The following is a 24073-nucleotide window of genomic DNA, read 5'->3' as shown; positions in this document are numbered from 1 at the left end:
TGCAAAAACTGTTAGATTAGATTAAGCAAGTAGTTCATGTAATTTAAAAGTAAAATCTAGTATCTTTTTTTTTACTAGTATTGTTCTTTTTTATTATTATTATTCAATGAATTTCTCACATCTGTAGTTGTATAATGATCATCACAATCCAATTTCACAGGATTTCCATCCCACAACCCAATCACATCCCCCCACTCCCCAAACTGTCTCCTCCGGAGACCAAAAGTTTTTCAATGTCTGTGAGTCAGCATCTGTTCTGCAAAGAAGTTCAGTCTGTCCTTTTTTCAGATTCCACATGTCAGTGAAAGCATTTGATGTTGGTGTCTCATTGTATGGCTGACTTCTAGCATGATAATTTCTAGGTCCACTTCTAGCATGATAATTTCTAGGTCTGTCATGTTTTATTTGGCATTCTTTCAACAACTACAAAGCCAGCAAAGGGCAACTTCTCCTCTATAGACTCTTTGTAAACGAGGATGACTAGGTTAAATAAGTCAGGGAAACTGCCCTTGAGGCTGAAGTACAATGTAACTGATGCTGTTGAAGAGGTGAGATTTCCTCTAGGTATAGAGGAGGCTTATTAGAGAAGTTGTGAATGCTGAGTTTACATGGTTGCCCTTTTAATAAAAACATGGCTGAGATGCAACAATATGTATAAATTATTCTCTGCTTACCATTGACAATAACGATGATATCACGGAAGTCAATTTCTCCTCTAGCCTCTACTCTTCCTTCACACCTGTATATACCTTCATCACTTTTATTGATGTTGAGAATCTGCAGATTATTGTTGGCTAACATAGCAAACCGATCTGGAAAGTAAGCAAAGAGAAGGAAATGATATCAGTAATTGAAAGCAGGGTCCAGCGTGCTCTAAATTGCTATGAGTTAAAATATGGCACTTGTCTGACACTATCAAACTTTTCATCAACAAACAAATTCAAATTTGAAAGTAAAATGTAATTTCATGACTTCAATTTTTCTACTCCACACTGCCGTGTTACATCTTTTTTCAAAAATACATTCAAGACTTTATTTCTACATAAAATGGTTAGGCTATTATTTTCCCCTTGGTACTTTGAATGCAAAAATGATACGCGAAAGAACAAAGCTGAGGGATGAGATATTACAGACATGAAGACATACTGACTGCAAATATGTAGTGACTTGGGTATGGAAAAGGGTTAGAAAATTAATTGAATATCCTTCTTCACACAATAATTAAATTAATAATTGCACATAACCCGAGGAAGAACTAAACAATATAATATTCGAGTCACATAGAGGACATAGAAATTGGTCATATCTCAAATATATTTGAAAGATTTTTTTTCAATATGCAAGATAATCCACATTAGGAAAGAATAGTTTAGACTTCATTAATTTTATTTCAAGGTTTCATTTTATGTGTGAGTGTATGCACATCCATATACACAAAAATGAGCTGTTATAGGGCATGCATTAGCTGATTGTTTAAAACAGTCTGGCTAGCCTAAGCAGCATCTCAGCGTGATGATGTTTTCCATAATGTATGCCCTTAGTTTTTAATCATTACAATTGTGTTGCAATGTTAAGACCTTTTCCTTCCTTACTAAGTAAAGAATGCTCTTACATCCTGTACTCTTTTGAAACGCGTCATAAATGCAATATCCTAAATATCATTAATTAATTCATCCATAGATATCATTGAACATCATATATTTGCTAGGTACTATATTTGGATACATTGAAGAATAAGAGAAACGCATTCTTGACTCCTTAAACCTTTTCAATTGAAGGTACCCATTTCTGGATATCTACCGTTAAAGGCTACTTTCTGGAACTGCTCCAATATTCACTAATAATTTTCCCCTATCCTCTGGCTTAATAGAGAGGTAAGGACAAACACAGAGTCCTCATGGGAAAATGGTCCAGCCTCCCTCAATCTGGATCACTAAATGGATGCAGGGATAGAATCCTGCCTCTACCCATGCCACCCAACTGGATTTTGCAGGAATGAGAAATACATTGCTCATACAAAATGGGGAAAAAAAAAAAAAGAAATACATTGCTTTGCTATCACCTTCAGCCATCCATATTTGGTGTTCATTTATCATAGCAATTTCTTAAATCAAAGTAGAAATTTTGGTTTTAAACACATACACAGAATTCCCACTGTGTCACAACGTGTTAGGATCTGGTATTGCTGCAGCTGTGACTTAGGTCACACACAACTCTGGCTTGGATTTGATCCTTAGCAGGAGAATTTCCATATGCCACGGGGCATCCAAAAATAGAAAATTAATACACACATACATACATACAAATACTGAAGTTATCAGACCATAGAAGGCCATTAAAACAGGTAAGCATGTGGTTATTGGTTGTGTAAGATTGTTATAAGGGATGAAAATGTCTAGATTCTGAGGCTACCTCAGAGAGAAAATACTGATTATAAAGCTACAGATACATAATTTGCAGCCCAGGAGATATAAAATTTCCCCAAATATTTACTTCCTCTTTAGATTCACCCCATGAAGAGATACAAAAATATTTATGCAGATGCTTTCCCCTGGTAAATTTGGTAAATTTTCTCACCAAAGAAGAGACTGGAGAGAAAGAAAGACAATCTTCAAGAAATTTTAAAGTATAACTCACAACAAGTCCTCAAGTAACTCAAAACTCCTAAAAATGCAAGGTATTTCAAAATAAATGAAAATAATTCATTCAAGTGTGTTGCTAGAAATTAGAATGAGAAGCAATTACAGTGGACTCTTGAACAAGATGGGTGTGAACTGTACAGATCCACTTATACAGGAATTTTTTTCACTAGTAAATATGGTGCTATAGAATCTACAAGTGATTGAATCCTAGGATGCAGAACTGGACCACAGATAAGGAGGAACCTTGGATAAGGAAGACCAAGTATAAATTATGCTTGAATTTTTGCCTGCTTGACAAGTTCAACACCCCGAACTTTGTATTGCTTATAGGTCAACTGTAGAAATAAAAGTTCAAATTTAGAGAAGGATGCAATAAGTCATACCTAAGTCTTAGTAATATTGCATTTTCCAACTTAACAAATTATTGTCATCCTTTAACTATAATTCTAAAACTCCAAGTATATGGGTAAAGTCCATGAAATGATGTTAGCAAACTATCAATCCAAAAAGCATTATTAATGTTTACAAAAATATTTGAAGAAAGCACTACTTCAATTAATCCACATAAATATAAATACAAGAACTATTTAACTCTTAGAGATAATCTATTTATTTCAGATTTATAGACATCCAAATTTTCATTATTGCTATAAGAAAAAGAAATGCAATCAGATGATACTCAACAAGGTTTCTGCTTTAAGCTTCTTTAAGAGGGAATTTTTCTAAATCCCTTTTTCTTCTTATTCCACAGCCACTGAATGGTTTGCCTCATCTACTCTTATATTTTCAATCCATATTTTGATGATTCTTAATTTTTCTTCACACCAAATGATTCCTGTGATTCTGGAATTGTTTAAGAGTAAACCAGATGTACGTACTTAGGAAGAGTTTTAAATACTCCAATCTCAACATGTTTAAAATTTAGCTCACTATCTCCACCTGAAATGTCTATGGTACTCTCTAGTTCTGCCCTCACAGGTTTTTACATTGAATGATTTGCCCAAGGCAAACTTCTTGAGTCATCTTTGACTTCCCCATCTCCCTTAGCCCTCATATCCAATCAAACCCATACCCTATCACTTCTCCCTTTATCATTCTTAGTCCAAAATCTCCGTTTCCCTCAGCAATTACTTCATTAGACTCAAACTGTTCTCACTGCCTCGACGCCCATCCAGTTCACTCTCCTCACTGAAGCATTTATATCTTTCTTGATACGTATTAGATCATGTCACTACCTTAATTAAAACCATTTAGTGACATCACCTTGGCTAGATTCTAAATGCAACAGAGATGTCTAGGCCATGCTGACTTGGCTCAACCTTCTTTTCCAGATTCCTTTACTATTAGTCCTTTATTTCCAAATCCTAGATATGTTTATCGGTTATCATAAGTATTCTAGTTTTACCTATAATCTAGTTATAATAAACTTATTTCAATTTCTGGAAGGTAATAAATTATTTTGCTTCTGAGCCATTGCATATGGTATTTTCTCCTCTTGAAATGTCTCTACCACTCTCTAGCTAGCTAATCCCTTTTCATGTTTAAAGGTCACTTTCCTCTATCAGCAGACATGTGAACACTCTCCTTTGTCTTAATTAGTACAGATGTTCTTTCTTAATCACCCCCTACCACTGCACTTTGCTTATCACAGACCTCAAAATACCTTGTTTTCACTGATTTATGTATTGATTGTTCCCACTAGATTATTAATATTTTGAAGGCAGTGGACTTGTTTATCACTTTAACCATGAATCACCACCATCTAGCACAGTAGATAAAATATACTAGATGTTCAATAACTGTTGAATGAATTTTTATACTGGAAGTATATTTCATAACATTTTTTTATTGAGCAAGACGATTTTAACCATAGATTTTTGATGCAGAAAGGGTAGTTCATTAGAAAAAGCTCAATGCATTTAGGGAGTTTTTTTGGTTGTTAGTTTTTGCTTTTGCTTTTTTAGGGCCGAACCTGCAGCATATGGAAGTTCCAAAGCCATGAGTCAAATAGGAGCTGCAGCCGCCAGCCTACATCACAGCCATAGCAACGCGGGATTCGAGTCACATCTGTGACCTACAGCACAGCTCATGGCTATATCAGACCCTTAATCCACTGAGCGAGGTCAGGGATCAAACCCGCATCCTCATGGACACTAGTCAGGTTTGTTACTCCTGAGCCATGGCAGGAACTCCTGCATTTAGGGAGTTTTTGAGATAACTTCCTTTTTTTATTTTTTTTCAGAGTATAGTTGACTTGCAATGTTTTATTAGTTTCAGGTGTAATGAAAAGTGGATAAGTTATACATATAAATATATCCATTCTTTTTTCCATATAGATTATTAAAAACATTGAGTAGTAATTCTTGTGCTACACAGTAGGTTCTTATCCATCATCCACGGAGTGTATATATTATTCCCACCTTCCTAGTTCCTCTCTCCATGGCTGAGGTTGAACAGGCATCTGCAATAGCATATCCCTCCATCAGGGATTAAAAGTCAGGATAGTCAATTTTTATAATAAAATACTCCTCAAATACTTGGATTTTTTAGCATACGAATCTCCTTTCAACAAACAACATGGAAAACCTCCACTTCAAGTAGTATGTTAGAATATTAATTCTGAATATCTGTCACACAGCTGCTACCAAAAGCATGACTAATAAGACGGTCCTATCCAAACTTTCTTTGTTTCATATGGAGCCTCTAAACTTTACTTCTGTGCCCCATTAAGGCTTTAAAAAGTTACCTAGACACTCTGTATTATTCTAAATCCCCTTACATGTTCTTTTCATGGTTATAAACCTAATCTTATTTCATTAGTTTTAATAAAAGAATCATATAAGTTATAATCACTTGGAGAATATTACTTCTTATAAATCCATTATGAATGCACCAATTGTTCAATAATGAAGTACATGGCAATTTTCTCAAATATTAAAGGTCAGAAAAGCTTGTCCTTCTGCACAAAAGTTTGTCCAACCTGCATCCTTCATATCCCAAAGCAAAACCAAATTTTATGTCCTTTTAAAAATTTCTATTTCATCTGCCATGCAATTCAGTGCTGTTTCTATGTTTAACTGATCCAAAAAATTGAAAGCTCAGTAAGAAGGAATAAGAAAAGGAAATGCTGAGACTCTAAAATATAGTATTGTATTCATTACTTAATACACAATTATTATAGGCCTGTCATTTAAAACACAAACCCTCTTTTAAAATGCAGATGATAATTTATTATTTACAGATGAAGAATCTGAATTGGGTACAGAGCAGTGAGAAAACTTTTTCAAAGCTTCAGGGCCAAGGAAATGAGTAGAGCCAGTTTCACACCATCTCATTTTGAAATACTGAGGGAAAATGTGTAAATTGTAGCATAGAAGCATCACTCCTCCTTCAGCACTCCACTGGACCATGAATCTTTGCTTTGAGGCCTTTTTTTCTATGCGTCTCTTTTAAAATATAACTTACTCCCAAACCTTGCAATTAAGGTTTACAATAAACCAGATGTACACTTGAAGCCTAATATTAGTAACTTTTTGAAAACATTTGAGACATTGTCATTTAAACTACTATAAAAGTAGTAGCCTTTTCTTCATTACTGAAAGGAAGAAAGCAGACTACCATTTACTCATGCAATTTATTAGCAAAATTAAAATCAGTTATCCAAAAATAAAATAAGAGTAAATAAAGTATAGTTTATCATTAATTTATTATTATAGAAAAGAGTTTTAGTCAATGATTGACAAGCACTGAAAATGCCAAGTCCAGAGAAATTCTCTCAAAATTAAAAAATGACTATTAAACACGATCATGATACTTTCTCTGAACATATTTAAAAATAGAAACTATTTCTTTTATGTTATAGAAGTTTCATCTCCTAGAAACACAAAACAAAATCATCCAAGATAGAAAGTATTTTAAAAGATTCAATTATTTTGTACCTCTCTGCAATGCAGGTGCAATGAAATATTCTAAATTGAAAATGCTCCCAATTCACAATGGTGAAGTAGCATAATGTAAGCAAATTATGCATTCAATTCCAAATGTCATATTATTCTGGAATTTTAGCTCAGTCTGAATCAAAATCATGAAGACAGTTGGAATGAATATACTTTTCTCTCTTATCCATATGCATCTTACCATAATATTTAGAACATATAGATGTCTTTGAAAGACGAGTGCTAGAATAATAAACAGGATTCATATAGGTATTATTTTAAGTTTACATATAGTGAGCCCATGGGATCATGTTTGAATTATAATATGCAGGATTTCAAAGGATCAGAATTGATTCCTTTATTTATTCAGTATCCTTGAACCATTAGTATATAGTTTTTTCTTGACTATAACATGGTTCAGCAAGCTTCTTCTGTAAATATCTAAGTAATGATTGTAGGCTTTGTAGGCCAAACCATTTGTGTCACAGCTGTTCAACTTTGTTCCCAAAGCAGCCATAAGTGATACATAATGAACAGGTTTAGGTGTAGGCTCATAACACCTTACAAAAACAGTGGAAGGGCTGAATTTACCCTGAGGCCACAGTTTGCCAACCCCTGGTTTGTAGTTTGAGGTTCTCAAAACAGTTTTTTGACACTTCAGGTCAAAAAATCCAATTGCTATATTTGCTCAGGTAGATTGAGTCTTTTTAAAAATTGCGATATTGTTAGAACATATAACTTAGAGAGTTACCAAAATACTAACTGTCGGAAATAGCGGTGACTTCCTCATTATGATACAACCAGCTGACGACAGGTGCAGGTGAACTGCTGACTCGGCAAACCACTTCTGCATTCTCTCCTTGTTTGAATTCTTGAGGAGACACCACTTCTCTGAAAGTGAGTTTTTCTGTATCAAGAAAGTAAAACAAACCATAGAAGTATTATTGCTTACTTCTCCCAATAACATATTTCAGAATCTGTGCTTATAGATGCCATGATAAAATAATTAGGTAAATCTACGTCCTTTAAAACCTTAAACCAGGTCATCTAATTCATCGAATTCTCCTACCTGATAAATGCTCACCTCGCTGAGAATATAATCCAAAATCCTTATAATGCCATACCAGATTCTATCTGAACTGGAGTCTGCCCCAATATTCTAATACAATTTTTTTCTCCTTCCTCCTAGTCTCTACTCTGGGCAGTTCCTTGAGCACTCCAGATTCATTCTCCTTATGGGGTATTTGCACAATTTTAAATTCCTCCCAATTTCTGCCCAACCTCCACATAGAAAATAACCATCTCCCTATATCTCTAAACTACTTAATCCCTTTCCTATATAATCCTATGTCATATGTATCTAGCATTTATGCATTACTTTCAGCTCACTTTTTGTATGTCTCTACCAACTAAAATATTGGCACCAAGTAGCCAGTGACATTTTCTTTTTCAGTCACTGATGAATCTCTAGGAATTAGAATATCATCTGTCACATAGTGAGCATCCAATATGTGTACTGAATGAATGCATGAACATGGATATTTATACTTGAGAAATTTTTTTTTAAAAAAGTATTTCATTGTTCTTGTTAAGGAAAAAAATTGTTTACCTTCACAAATAAGACACCAGGGGTCTTCCTTTGTATCATTTCAAATGAAACATCTTTCCAGATACTATGTCTATGAAATTACCATTAAGTTAAATTTTTTGCTACAATAGATAGTCATATAAATAAGTACAATCTCTTTCCTTGAGCATCTTAGCAACTAATGGGGGAAAAATAGGTCAAATTAGGAAAAATGAGAGCAACAATTTTCCAACAAATTGTTCTGGTCATCGAAGAGGAAGTCTTGCTATATTTTTGCCTTTCCCCCCCATCCCACTTCTAGAATAACAAAAACAAAGCTATAAGGAAGAAATGCCTTATGAGCCAGTATTCTAAAACTTTTCATAACTTTTCAATAGTAGGAATGCTAACTACCACTAATTAATTGAGACACCACTCCAAGCACTTTATGTATGAATTAATGTAGTCCTCAAAGCAATTCTATGTATGATGTGGGTACTATTATTATACCCATTTTACAGATGAGGAAACTGTAGACAGAGAGTTACACAATTGCTCAAGGCCACAGGAGTAAGTGATAGCGTCTTGTTTCAAACCTGGGGAGTCAATGAACTTCAGTGTTCCTAAACAAATTAACAATTCCTAAAAAGAAGGGGAAGGACATGTAGGAAGCAATCAATCTCAAGTCATAAAATACAGTGTATGCGTAGAAAGCCTTGTTACTGCAAATGTCTGGAGGTGAAGAATCTGGATATATATTATTCTTCACTACATGAGTTTTCAGTTTTTTCTCTGTCCAAATACTGTTCACGGATCCTTCCCCAATTTTCATTCTGTACTGGTCATTGCTATCACATATGTAATTTGATTTGTTCTAATCATGACCTTTACCTTAGAGTGAAAAAAGTACTCCCCAAATTTTATAGCATCAAATGAACTATTGTTTTCTACTTAATAGTTTCTGCATGGCCTCAAAAAATTAAAACATTTTTATCTGTATTAGTTAACCAACATAATTGGCACCATCCATATATTTATAGTTTGTCTTTTTGCTATTGCTTTGGGCCTCTCCCGCGGCATATGGAGGGTCCCAGGCTAGGGGTTGAATCGGAGCTGTAGCCACCGGCCTACGCCAGAGCCACAGCAACGCGGGATCCGAGCCGCGTCTGCAACCTTATTTCATTTTAGAGATGCACTATGGAAAATAAAAATAAGCTGATATCTGTAAAGGTTTTAGCACATTGTCTAGTACAGTCTTAATGAATGTTAGTTTTTATTGTTAAATATATTTTAATTTGTTTGAATTTTTTAGAAAAATGTACAATTTCAATCAATACAACTTATAAGTACACGACTTACGGTATATTTCCAAAACAACTGTCGCTTCTTGTGTCTGTCCTTTGGCATCTGTCGCTTGACAACGATATATCCCTGCATCTTCTATATTTGCGTTGTAGATGGTTAATCTTGACCTAATACCTTCCTTTTGCACTGCTACCCTCTGTGTTGAAATTATCTTCTCTCCTTGAGGATTATACCAATCTATACTCTCAGGTTCACCAATTGCTGCATGGGAAGAAATGTTTGAAAATATGTTTCCAGTGTTTGTTTTGACATTGCCATTTACTATTATGTAAGATTGTTAACAATTTAGAAAAAAATGTAAACAGAAGACTGGAAATCTGAAAATCTTACAAAATTGAAAGTAAACACAAATGCTTCCACACATGTTCACTCTTATTTATCCAACATTGAGGATTCAGCCTTGTTTGAGTGAGTAAAACTCACAGGAAATTTCCAGTATGGTATTTAAACTAGGATAGTTTAAACTTTACCAAGGTAATCTATGGATTATTACTACACTGAGGAATTCAGAGTGCCCTGGTAACTGTGTCCAACGTAAATTCCACTTAACAGACATATCTAAACAGAAACACTATTGCTGACATGATTTCACCTGCTCAACTCCTTTTGCTAGGGCCAGGAGATAGCACTTTCTTGCCTGATACAGCAGAGCTCATAAAAATGTAAATTTTTATACAAAATAAACTTTAGTTTTTGCTAATACAAAAATGTGAATTAATTTCCTGAGTTGTTAAACTTGTATATATAAGGCCAATGACTTTTTTTTTTTTTTGTCTTTTTGCTATTTCTTTGGGCCTCTCCCGCGGCATATGGAGGGTCCCAGGCTAGGGGTCGAGTCGGAGCTGTAGCCACCGGCCTACGCCAGAGCCACAGCAACGCGGGATCCCAGCCGCGTCTGCAACCTACACCAAAGGTCGGGGCAACACCGGATCGTTAACCCACTGAGCAAGGGCAGGGACCGAACCCACAACCTCATGGTTCCTAGTCGGATTCGTTAATCACTGCGCCACGACGGGAACTCCGTCTTTTTTTTTTTTTTTTTTTTTTTTTTAATGGAGCTAATCTCTTTTCTCAACCAAAATGAGTAGTTTCATCATTTTAATCTAAAACAGTGTTAACTATTTAATCATATGATAATTAGAATACATTGAAATGATACTTATAGTGCTAGGCAATTACAACCAAATCACTACAAGGTAAACATTTATTTAAGTGTTCCAGTTCAGAATCTAGGTTATTATCCTCTTCGTAAAAGCTCAAGTTTCCTGTGTGTGCTTTTAGTTACCAAAAGGATGTATTTCACCTGATTACTTGAGAGATAATTTGTGGAAGCAGCATACACTATTGACTCAAAAGTATTGGAGGAAAATACATAAAGTTAAGTAAATCTTCAAATCCTTTTTGAAGAAAATAGTCCCTTCTCATTTTTTTTTTTTTCCCCAATAGATGGCTTTAGGAACAAACTGTCTTCCTTCCTATCTCAAATTAGAAGTATGAAATAAGTTCAGTTAAATCTTAAGTGGATTCAGTTATGTTATCTTCTGACTTTCTGAACAGAACTATGAAACCATAGTTGTGACAGGGTAACTCATTTGGGGGAGTTATTTGTTTTAATTCCCTCCTCCATCAAGAAGTCACAAAAGAAAAATTTAAATGTGCATGACTTCAAATTTGAGCAATATAAAACCACAGTTTATATTATATAGGATATTCTGTGAAATATTATGGACATTTTCATTCTTAATGATATGGAATAAAATTTCACTATGGACAGTTTATTCTGAATTTTCATAAAGCAGTCATAATTCTCTTTTTTTTTTCCTGGCAATTCTAACGAATAACAATTTCCAGTAAAACTTTCCATGTCATTTTACTGATAAGACTGGGCTATTGGATAAATTAATAAATAGCAGTAAATTTATTTTCTTGGAAATATAGTATAAAAATTCATTTACTATACATGACACATTCTTGTTTAGTTCTGTGGGGTTTTGACTAAGATAGGCTGGGAGCTGGGACCTGTGACACTTTCCTGCAGTGCTTGCACCTGAACAAAAGTCTCCTTGAGCAACAGAATACAAAAAACTATAAGGGACTAATGATAACTGGATGCATGTGCATTTTTGGGCAAATTATGAACAACAAGATACAAAAAGGCCAAAACCCAACTGCCATTTCTGAGGTTCTAGGAGCACTAGCAGGGTATTATGCATGATCCTTGCAAATAGTAGCACCACCAAAGTGGTGGGACGGACAACCTAAGTCACCCTTCTGGCCTGACCCACGGATCTGCCCCCTACCCCCAACACATCAAAGGGATCAACTTGCCCCTCAGGAAGTGAACGAGGGCACCTATTCCAGTTTGCACTCACTCATGCTGCTGCATGAGTTCCAATAAAGCATTGCCTGAATTCCTCTTCTGGCCTCTCAAAATTTCTACTGATTAAAGCATCCAAGATCCCAGGTGGGTAACTTGACCATCTTCTAGCTTAATTGTAAGACATACTTATTTTTTTGCGTTTTCGATGTCTATGTCCAGGAAACTTTAGAATCCTATCAGTATAGGCACCATTGTAATAGAAAAATACTTGCAACCATTTTTGCATAGATTTCCCACATCTTTATTTTTAGAATTTTATTTTAGTACTATATTTAACTTAAATAAGGCCATGTCAATTGTTGGTTATAGGTATTTATTTATTTATTTATTTATTTATTGCTTTTTAGGACCGCACCCGGGGCATATGGAAGTTCCCAGGCTAGGGTAGAATCGGAGCTACAGCTGCCTGTGTATCCCACAGGTACAGCAACTCCTGATCCAAACTGTATCTTCAACCTCCATCACAGCTCATGGCAACACCGGATCCCTGACGTACTTAGTGAGGAAAAGGATCGAACCCACATCCTCATGGGCACTAGCTGGATTCATTTCTGCTGTGCCACAATGGGAATTCCCTATATGTATTTACATAAAAGGAAAAATAATTATTTTTAAGAGCAAATTCAGCACTGAATATGATGAGTTCATACTTTTAAATTATGTCTTAATTTGACCTTATGAACTACATACAGAGGCAATTATATCATATAATATATATCATAAAGATATGTAAATCCAAGAAAATATTACAATGTCTTTTTATTTTTAATATCATTTTTAAACTATTCCATTATTCTGTGATTATATAAATAGATTGAGCTGTGTATACATTTGAGCATTTGTGCATATAAAATATGGATTAGATTTAGAAACAATGACCTATATTCTTAGGCCAAAGCTGTGCTGATGTAATAAATTACGTTGAACCAATTGTTCTCCTACTCTTGGCTTTTCCATTTGCCAATATACAAAAACAAGTATCAATATACCTATCAATTCAGACCTTTCAGAAGGCAAACTCTGATATGCTTTTCAGATATGTTATTATAGCTTCTATTTCTATTAATTTTAATAATAATTTAAATAAGCATGCCATTCTCAAGAAAACTTTTATAATGAGTTTTAGGTCAGAAATGCCTGTTTAATATGGTTTGGAATTGCTTAAGTACAATCAAGAATGGAAACAATTTTAAATATATTAAAAAAACAATTTGGGCACTGAAAGAATACTTTTTAAAACTTTAGATACGAAGGCTTATATGCATAAAAATAAACACAATGATGCCTAATAGAAGTAGAATGTGCTCATATGTGAGTTTTAGAATATTTTGAATAACAACTTGATACTTAATTTGTTAATATCTTCTGAAAGAATTCTACATGTGTATGAATAAACTACATAAAGTTTATATAATTTCCCATGGCATTATGAGATATAATATTTCTGATAGTAATCACAAAAATCTTGCAAAAACTTTTATGATTAAATATCTATTTAAATAATTAATTTTTCATAAGGATATATTTGATTTTCTTTGTCCTAAAATTTTTATTCAAGTATAACTATAATGTGGTATGCCATATCTAATTTATTCATTGCATATTTACAAAAATGGTTCAGTTATAATATTTACATTCATCTTAATATTACTATTTAGAAAGAAATAATGTTTAAATTGATTTAAAAGTTACTGTGCATACATTATATTTGATAAGTTATTTTCAAAATGAATGATCTAGTTTGGCAGTCAAAATTAGTAACTTGAAAATAACAGAAATAAAATCCATGGTGTTTGATATGTAAAACATACTTATTAAGAATGTTCTAATCATCATAAACCCAATACAATTTTATTTTTAGAGAATTGACTTTTTGACTAATTAAATTTAGCTTACATATTATATTCCTAATTAAAGCATGAAATGAGTTATCTGAAAATATTTGTAGGAATACATACCTGTACATGTGAAGAATTTAGATTCACCCACACTAAGCTCTACTTTGCTAAGTGAAATTGTCACTTGAAGAAGAGCTGAAAAACATATTTAAGCAAAATTAATGACAGTTTTAAACATGAATGCTAAGATTTAAATACATGGTGTCTATACCACATGATCTAAACAGTATTTACCCCCTTGTGGTTTAATTACCTGTGAAATCAAAGTTTTGTAAAGTACAATCTAATAATATCATGTCTATTATATAATGCACTTTAGAACTAGACCAAATAAAAGACTTATTCAAGCTATGTTGAAATTTTAAGCTAAGAGAATGAGCAAATTCATACTCAGGCAGCTGTTTCATATTCATAGGCTAGGCCTTATGTATGCTACCAGATTGGGATATAGCTAAAGAAAATTTTTGTTCAAAATTTGGAAACTTGCTTAAAAAAGAGTAAGTCCTATTCTATTATTACAACAATTAAAAATATGTTCACATTTTGACTACCTGTTAAAATACTTCCATGAAAGGAGAGATGCACAGGGAAGAGAGGGAACAGTGCTTAAGGAAAGGTGAACGTGCATTTATTTTCTCAAGATAAAATAAGTGAAATAACTGGGGCAATAACAACAAGACAGAGAGGAAGTTCAAAACGTTTGTTGTCAAATTTGAAATAAAACAGCTGAATATCCTTAAATTTCATAAGATAATTAAAATTAGGTTTTAACATGAATTAAAGATTTATATTTCTAATAAGATGGTGGACAAGATAGTGTGACCACTCCCCAAAAACCTGTCCTGCCATCCTATTCTCCCAGAAATGCATCTCTAATCTTTCAGGAAAGTAATGGTGCCTCAAGGGAAAAAATAAAGCAAACAAACAAAAACAGAAAAATCTTAAAACTAGAGTCTAAGTCTATATGGGGAATTTGTGGATGCTAGTAACTAAAAGGCTCACAAATGCAAAGAATGGATCCAAGCTTGGCTGGAAGAGGGGGTGGAATGAAAGACCACATAACACTGGATCAGAAGAAGATTCACCCTAATATAAGAAGGGAATAGAATAAAGCAGCCCAACAACAATGAGAATTGTTGCTCCTGGCCTGTGTAAGGGAAAAATTTTTCTCCTTAAACAAATTAACCATGGTTTGGGATATTAATTATAAATACATTTTCTTTGGGAAACCACAGTCTGTAAATTAAGTATAAAAAACAGTCTCGGAGTTCTCCTGTGTCCAGTGGTAACAAACCCAGCAAGTATCAATGAGAACTCAGGTTCAATCCCTGGCCCTGCTCCAGTAGGTTAAGGATCTGATGTTGCCATGAAGTGTGGTGTAGGCTGCAGACAAGGCTAGGATCCCACATTGCTGTGGCTGTGGCCGCTTTAGTTCTGATTCAGCACCTAGCCTGAGAACTTCCATATGTTACAGGTATGGCCCTAAAATAAAAAAAGTTTCATATGTAGGGCCCACAGCTAAGCGGCAGATGCAAACATAAAATCCCTTCAGAAGAGCTACATAGTTAGTTTGCCCAGGCTTCCCAAGATTTACATAAAGGAACCTCTCTTTAACCTCAACTCACATTCCAACATTATAAAACACATGCTGAAATAAGACACCGTGACCAAGAATCAGTTGAAATAACCTAGAGGAGAAACAGACTCACGCCCTTTCAAAAAATGGAATTAGACTAAGAATGTAAAGTATCTATCCATGTTGGCAAGATACAGGAAATAAAATGTGAAATCAAAAACATGAGACTGGAAGAAAATATTTATCCAGAAAAACTTGTCAGTTCCTCATTTTAGTATTTTTGATCCAGAGACACTCACTAAACAAATGATATATATGTTGTTTATAATGATATTCACTTCCCTACTATATTTAATGTACATTTCTGGAAGTGAAAGCTCATCACCCTCATTTGTTTCTTCTAAAGTGATAATATATAAATACATGACAGAGTAGTAATCAAACACTTACCAAGAGTTTACTGTACACTGGGTACAGAATATTGGCAACACTGACAATACAAAATTTTGGAATTACTTTATTGGCTTAAATTGAATTTAAGGATATCAGATATTTTGAGAAACATCTGCCAATTATTACTTAAGTCCCACCTTTGACCTTTGGAGTTTATAGAAAAGGCAAACGTGAAAGATATAGGTACTTTCAAAGTCAAATAAAGTTCTGAAAAATTTTACACAGATTTGCTGATGGGTGTAATAAATAACTTACATTCATTGTAATAAAATGAAATTAAGCTTGAAATTAATTACTTAATTTATATTAAAATACTTGGTTAATTTTTTATTCAGTACAAACTATCAATTCACCCATTAATCAAGACCATAATTTTATGGACATTTTGGTGACTGGGCACATGGCTATATAAATCAGGGATTAAAAGTATATAATAAAAAGAAAAAGCATAATTCTCTAGTTTAATACACTCCCCTAAGGCTCAATTTGTTCTAATTTGACCCCTATGATACATTAGAACATGTGCATATTAGGAAGAACTTAAAGAACCAAAATTTAAGGTCATGCTTTAATCATTCCTCTAGTGATTTAACATTAAGTGTTTCTTATGGTCATTCTTGACCTGTGACCACCTCCAAAGGACACATTTTGGATCCAAATGTCAGAAGAAAATTAAATAGTTTCCTAATTCCAAAGTTGTGGTCAGAGAAGCTGGACAGACTGATATATTTATATCTATCCAGTTAATCTCCCTTTCATTTCTAATGTTTCAATTTAGGCACAAAAATGAAAGTGGATAGTGATATGAGGACTTTATGTCATTTAGGGAAAAAAGATATTAAATGCTTCTAATAAAATTTCTACTTAGGATTGGATGGAATTTGAAAAATAAAACGGCATTCACTAATGCTGAGAAATATAAATTTGATTTTTTTACACTCCTCAGGTGTTTGGAAGAGATACAATAACTTTGAAGGAACTTGACAAAGGTACAATGTTACATAGATTGATTCACTTGATATTAGCAACATTATTGATTAATTGATGACATTACTTAAAGCCAATAAATAAATTAAATTTTTGCATTAGAATTGGGGTTGAATAGTCAATAATGCAAATATCTTCACAAGAGATTCTCATTTAAAGTAAGAGAATATTTTAAACCTGCAGAATGAAAAGTGGAGCCATAATAAATCTGTCATTTCTGAACTAGTCTCAAAGAAATACATGTAGTAGCAATCTTAAAATGTAGAGCTGGAAAAACAAAATATTTACAAAAATCGGTAAGCATTTATTGAATATACGTGTTTTGCAAATCACTCTTCCCAATGCTATGGTATATAAAAATAATAAGTTCTAGTTCCCAATGTCAAAGTATTTCTAATTTATTTGGTGAGGCAACAGTCCTACATAAAAAAATGAATGATAAAACAAGATGATGTATATCAATAATGACCATTATGAGATTTATGACCATGAAGGTGGTACAGAGGGTAATAAATCTTGAAAGAAAAGAAAACAAATTTGGGATAGATATTGCAATAAAAGGAGAGAGGGAAGACACTTAAGGTAAGGAATATATGTTAGTGGGCTTTCCAGGTAAGGCAAAAATATTCAAGGACCATTCAGGGAATAATTAGTAGATCAATAAAGATGAGGATCATCTTGGAGTTCCCTTCATGGCTCAGTGGTTAACACATCTGACTAGGATCCATAAGGATGAGGGTTCGATCCCTGGCCGTGAGCTGTGGTGTCAGTCGCAGACGTGTCTCAGATTCTGTGTTGCTGTGGCTATGTTGTAGGCTAGCAACTACAGCTCCGATTTGACCCCTAGCCTGGGAACCTCCATATGCAGAGGGTGCGGCCTTAAAAAGACAAATAAATAAATAAATAAAGATCTCATTCGAATATTGGTAATATCATTGGAGCAATAGTTTTGAAAATACACCAGAGGATCTCAAAACCACAGTAACATTTTTGGATTTAAATTTTTGTCCAATTATTTTAAGTAGAAACTAAAATGACAAAATTGGCATTTAGCAAAGATTAGGCAGAAAATAGAATGACTGACAAATTAAATTTAGGGGGAAAGGGCTTTAGGGTATGCTATGGTGAGTATCTGGGTTGGCTGGTGGCAAAGAATATGAAAAGGTGAGAATAGATGGAACAAGACAATTCAAATAGGAGCTATCTCTGGATCAATTAGAACATTACTGAAAATCGTAAAAAGTTGAAGATGTTAGGATTTTCTTTATCAGTGAAACATTATCAACATAAAAATGAACTTTAGGAGAATTGCTAATGGAAGGAAAAATATGAGGCCATAATTTATATCATACATGCAAATTACTTCTTAAGACAGAACACAGACAACATTTTAACAAAGATAACTGCTATCATAACAAGGCTTAAATTAATATTTATAATTTAAGTAAGCATACAGATTGAAAAGCATATATATTCAATGGGGACTTCCTTAATTTACAAGAATATAAATATAATGAAGTCACTGGCATTTCTAAATTTCACCAGGGGACCAAGAAAGCCTGTTGCAATTTGATACAACATTTAACAGTGGCATTTAACATGGCAAGTTTATCACCCACAGAAATTTTAAAGCTGACAACTCAATTAGTATACTACATGCCTGACAAAAAGCAGAGTTGGGTTCACTTAAAATTCCAACATAAATGAACAGATAACTTAAGACATTGATTTATCTTGGTACGACAACTTGCAATATTTTTCAAGCAAGCAATTTCTTCCTTTGGTGTCCACATTAAGGGAGTTAAGAGAACTGAGATACATAATAATTATAAAAACTCTCAAGAAGTCTTACTCATAGAAGATCCTTAAAAATTACTGATTAAATTAAATGAATACGATTTCCTGAGTTTTTTCATTGAAAATAAATTCTTAAACTGTACCTACTTCAAGAGAATTGTGTATGTGATTTACTTTATTCATTTTTACTATTAAATTTTCAAGTTAAATATTAAAACAATAATTGATTTTTTAATTTCTACAATGTTTGAGAGGATTCTTAACTTTTCAAACATTTAAGAGATAAATACTCCATCATCAAATATTTTAGGAATTCTGATGGCTGTGAACATTTGATCAAAACTATTTTTTAAATAAATTGTTTCACCTAAGTTTAAAAAGAAAAAGTTAATTTTTTAGTGTAATTCCTTTTCAATTTTTAGCTTTATTTATTTGAACTCAATCTTCTTCAGTTTTCCCATTCTAAGTTAGGAAAATAAGTGTCTCAGTTGCTAGATCACCTGGGTCCTTTTAAGAACAACTGGTCTACCTCCTAATGTTCTCTTTCTTTGGACCCCTTTCTGTCAATCTATAAACACAACAGCTTCCATTCTAAAACAAATCAAATAATAATAAATGAAACAAACAAGAAAGAAAACAAAACAACCAAATAATATGAAAAGAAAAAATCATCCTTCCCCTTCTTTTTTTATCAAATTACTACTCTGGTAATTCTACTTTTCTTTATTACATTACTATTCAAAAAAAAAAGGAAAAAAAATACACTGCAGGGTCCCCCAACATTTTTTTTTCTTTTTAGGGCTATACCTGCAGCATATGGAAGTTCTCAGGATAGAGGCTGAATGCTGCCTACACCACAGCCACAGCAATGTGGAATCCCAGCCACATCTGCGACCTACACCACAGTTCGCGGCAATGCCAGATCCCTAACTCACTGAGCGAGGCCAGGGATCAAACCTGCATCCTCACAGATACTAGTTGGGTTTGTTACTGCTGAGTCACCATGGGAACTCCTCAGCTTTCTTTATTATTTAATTTAATGAAATATGAGATACTGGGATTTTTCTGTTCTTTAACTATCACACTGTTGACCTCCTACGTATTTATTCTCCTTTCATTTTCCTAATTACTGTGTTTCTACTTTTTTTTTTTTGGCCATGCCCATGGCATATGGAAGTTCTCAGGCCAGAGGCTGAACCTGTACCACAGAAGCCACTCAAGTTGCTGCAGTGACAATGCCAGATCCTTAACCCACTGTTCCACAAAATAACTCTCTATACTTCTATTTCGGTCTTTTCAGTTCAGTCTCTTTTTCCACAAATGCTTTAAATATTTGTGTTTCTCAGTAATGTCTATTTTATTTTCTTGGAATTCTTTATATATTCTACTGAAAACATATATAATGCTATTTTCTCTTTGTGGACCATTGTTTTACGCAGAATATATTCAATAACATCTTTTTTTTTCTATTTTTTTTTCCTTTTTGCTTAGTCTAGTTTCACCTGCTCATAGGGTACACTGTGCAGAGGTCTTATACCTGGCCAGAATTCTTAGTGTGAAATTGCTGCAGCTTACACTTCAGTTTGGCTGACCCTGTGCAGAAATGCTACACCCAAAAATCTGTAGTGTCCTGAACAACACAACTGAACCCAACAGTCAAGAACTCTATTTCCTCCCCAGCTAAGAATTCTATAAAGCAGTCCTATCAATGGCCTTTTGGAGAGAGTGTGTTCTTGAGAGCACACACTCATGCCTCTCTTTGATACTTTGATCAAAGAATGAAACTTTCCTTTGCTTCTGAACTGAACTTGGTCTCTTCTACTGGCACAAGCAACACCAAGAAGAAGGATTCTTGTTGGAACTGACTCATTGGAGGTTTGTGGAGGGGGTTGGTAACACATTTTTGGCAACCAAGGTGGGTCTTACTGTGGCCCTTATGCTTTCACCCACCCACCAGGCTCCAGACTTGCTCAGGTTCCAGTGGGAGGATGGCTGAGGTTTTGGCTGAGGCTCCCTTAACACACCAAGGGGGTAAGTAACTAGAGTGGCTAAGCTGCGATTGCCCTGAAATGGTCCATCTAAACTCTGGTGGGATATTCTGACTGATAAAGGTCTAACTATGTCAAGCACAGGCTGTTAGAAATTCAAGGACGACCCCCTCCAGTTATATGGGAGTCCATGGCACTTGGGTGCCCCCTGTTTGGTCCTTTGAGGAATTCATTAAGAGCTTAGTTCTGGTTCAAAATTTCCCAAACTGGAAATCTTATTTGGATTAAGTCTTGCAGTGTGTGAGTGCCTACTAATCACTCCAACTGTTCTATTTTGGATTTGTTTCCAACTACCATCCAGGGAATAGGGAACCGCATATCCACCATTCTGAAGAAGAGCCTATTATGGCATATCCAGCAGAACTGGAAGTTTGTCAGGTATCATCTGACCCCAAAACATTTAATCCTTCTATTTAATACAGCCTGGCCCAAATACCTGCTCGGAGATGAGGAAAATTGGCCCATCAAAGGATCTCTAAATAACCACATCATTTTACAAGTGGATTTGCTATGCCAGAGATATGATAAATAGGATGAAATGCCCTGTGTCTAGTTTTTCTTTTTAATTATTTTTATTTTTTCCATTATAGTTGGTTTATAGTGTCTGTCAATTTTCTACTGTACAGCAAAGGGATCCAGGCACACATACATATATTCATTCTTTTCTACACATTATTCTCCATCATGCTCCGTCACAAGTGACTAGACATAGTTCCCAGTGCCATATAGCAGGAGCTCATTGCGTATCCATTCCAAATGCAATAGTTTGCATCTATATCTAGTTTTTTTTTTTTTTTTTTTTTTACAGTCTTAAATCAGAATGCAAGCTTTTGAAAGAGATGTGGGCTTGCCTTCACTGATAAGAGCACAGGAGACTAAGCCTTCTACCAGTCTTTGACTCACACCTAAGGGCTTTCTGGATCTCCTCCCTAGCCCTCCTACTACTGCTCCCTTCATAACTCCTTCCACAATACCTACTGATTTTGGCCACAGCCCAAGGGGTCCTGTCCAGACTAACCCCTCTCTCCTAGAACCCAGTCAAGTAAGTACATGAAGCAGGACTAATTACCAGCCAGGGTCCAACAACCTACCAGAAAATACCCCCTTATATATATAATGGGAATACTCCATTCCAGCAGGTCCCAGATGGAGGAGGGCTCATTGAGGTACAGGTCCTACTGACCATTTCTGATCTGTATAACTAGAAGAGTCATAGTAAGGGGCTGAGGGAAGATCCAAAGGGTTCCTCAATCTGATTAAAGCAATCTTTCAGACCTAGGACCCTACCCGGACTGAGATCCAGAGCCTCCTCAATGTACTCCCAGTGAGGGAAGAAAAGGCTATGATCTTTCAAAAGCCCAAGAGGAAGCAGAAATAGGGAGTAGAAACAATGCAGGTCATGCTGTTTTCAGACCAGGAAATTAAGCAGTTGCAGACAATGAACCCAAGTGGGACCACTGAAACAATAAAGGCGGTAGAAGACAAAGACTGACCAATTACAAAAATATGATCCTAAACAGAATCTAGGCAGCAGGAAGAAAAATCTGTCAACTATAATAAGAAAGAGGAAATCAGAGCCAACAGAAAATTCTTTGGCATTCCTAGAGAGCCTCAGGGAATACCTTTAGATCTATACTACCATTGGCCAGGAGTCACTGGAAAGGAATGGAATCCTGAGGTTGTATTTCATTTTATCTCCTACATATAAATCATGAGGTCTGGGCCCAGAGACAGGTGGGATGAACTTTAGGAACCAGTCCTGTGATAGTCCATCTAAAACCTGGAGATATATGGCCCAGTAGAAAACAGTACACTATCCATTGACAGGCCATGTTGGGCATTGCCCTGTTATACAGGGCCTAATTGACCAGGGCCTTATTGGAGCACGCCAATCATCCTGTAATACTCCCATTCTCCCCATAAAAACTCAATGGGGAATACTGGGTGGTACAACACCTCAGGACAATCAATAAGCCACCATTGTCACCACTTGAAATATATGTTAAACAGTCCCTAATCCCTACATCCTGCTTGTCACTCTACTGTCCACCAGGACCTGTCATTCTATATTAGATTTAACAGATGTTTTCTTCTATATTGCATTAACTCCAGAAAGAAAAGAATTTTTGTTTGTTTTTGAGTGGCCAAACGTGCGATAAAAACAATATTGCTGAACAGTCTGCTCTGAACCACTGGGCTGATAAAGGATTTAAGGTGCCCAAGAACAAGACCAAATACCACACACTAGGGTGACTCACCTAGGCTTCATTCTCATAGAAGCTCAGAGAAATCTATACCAGGAAAGGAAAGAAGATATTGCAGCCTTATCCCTCCTAAAGTAGAATACAGCTTATGTATTCCCTGGGGATGGCCAGTTTTGCTGCATCTGGATCCCTAACTATGATCTAATAGCTATAGGCCGCTATATGAAAAGTTGAAAATAAGGATGAGGGAGGTGGAACAAGATGGCAGAGGAGTAAAAGGTCACACACTCCTTCTCCCACAAACACATCTAAAAAACACATCTACATGTAATACTACTCATGCAGAACATTGACTGAATGCTGGCAGAAGAACTTAAACCCTCCAAAAAGGGCAAGAAACTCTTGACATAACTGGTTAGAACAAAAGAAAAAAAAGAGAGAAAAGGAATCAGGACAGGACTAGCATTCCCGAGAGGCAGCTATGAAGGAGAAAAGGAACCCACCTCCTGGGAAGCCACCTAATTGATGAAAGATTGGCTGAGTTGGCGGGACCTGGAAGTCGCTGAAAAAAATGAAGCAGCTGGACTGAGAACAGCAAAGCAAAGTGAGAACTGCACAGATCATCTGAACCATCGGCCTGGACACCACAACCAGAGATGCTTGGGCGGGGGCTGGGCGCTAAGACTCAGGTTCCAGAGGTCAATCCCAGGGAGAGAACTGGGGATGGCATGAGAGTCTAAGGAGCAGTTCGCCATGGGCTAAGGAGGGGAACACCACAGCGGAGGGTACCCAAACCCAGGAGAAGGTCCGGACCAGTAGGAGAGGCAAGGAGCCATTGCTGGGGAGGGGAGAGGAGGAGGGGCAGCCACCATAGGAAACTCCCTGTGCTGGAGCATGCGCACGCCTGCAGGCTTAGAGGGTGGTGCAGCTCGGTGGAGGCTACAGGCAGCGAGAAGCCTCTTGCTCTTTAAGGGAGATTAGGTGCTTCTTGTGCAGGCTACTGGTGGCCAGGCAACTATCGTGTGGGCCAAGGGCATAAGGGGGCTAAGTGTGATGTGGTGTCTCTTGCACGATCTACAGGTGGCAGGGACAGACTGCGGTGGTCATCTCAGAGGCCAGAGGGAGGTGTGGCTTGCCACCACTGGGGGCCTATGAGTGGGCTCCACCATCGGGCTCCACCATTGATACCTCAGGGGTTGCTAAAAAAGAAAAAAAGGAGGG

General features: G+C 35.6%; 1 protein-coding gene across 3 annotated transcripts in view; it reads right to left on the bottom strand.

Annotated features, from left to right (window-relative positions):
- The window catches only part of NCAM2 (neural cell adhesion molecule 2), a 494205-nt gene that overhangs the window by 196958 nt on the left and 273174 nt on the right, over window positions 1–24073 (bottom strand). For 2 of the 3 annotated variants that reach the window (XM_047756284.1, XM_047756292.1), the window contains exons 2-5: window positions 13848–13922; window positions 9504–9710; window positions 7341–7484; window positions 675–812 (exon numbers count right to left, since the gene is read on the bottom strand). In XM_047756284.1, the coding sequence (XP_047612240.1) occupies window positions 675–812; window positions 7341–7484; window positions 9504–9710; window positions 13848–13922 (564 nt within the window). The remainder of the gene's footprint in view (window positions 1–674; window positions 813–7340; window positions 7485–9503; window positions 9711–13847; window positions 13923–24073) is intronic. The other variant, XM_047756302.1, reaches the window with a different exon arrangement.

The sequence above is a fragment of the Phacochoerus africanus genome, chromosome 1 (genome assembly GCF_016906955.1).
Source record: "Phacochoerus africanus isolate WHEZ1 chromosome 1, ROS_Pafr_v1, whole genome shotgun sequence".
Taxonomy (NCBI): domain Eukaryota; kingdom Metazoa; phylum Chordata; class Mammalia; order Artiodactyla; family Suidae; genus Phacochoerus; species Phacochoerus africanus.
The sequence above is the reverse complement of the archived record's forward strand: the minus strand, read 5'-3'. Positions and strand labels throughout refer to the sequence as shown.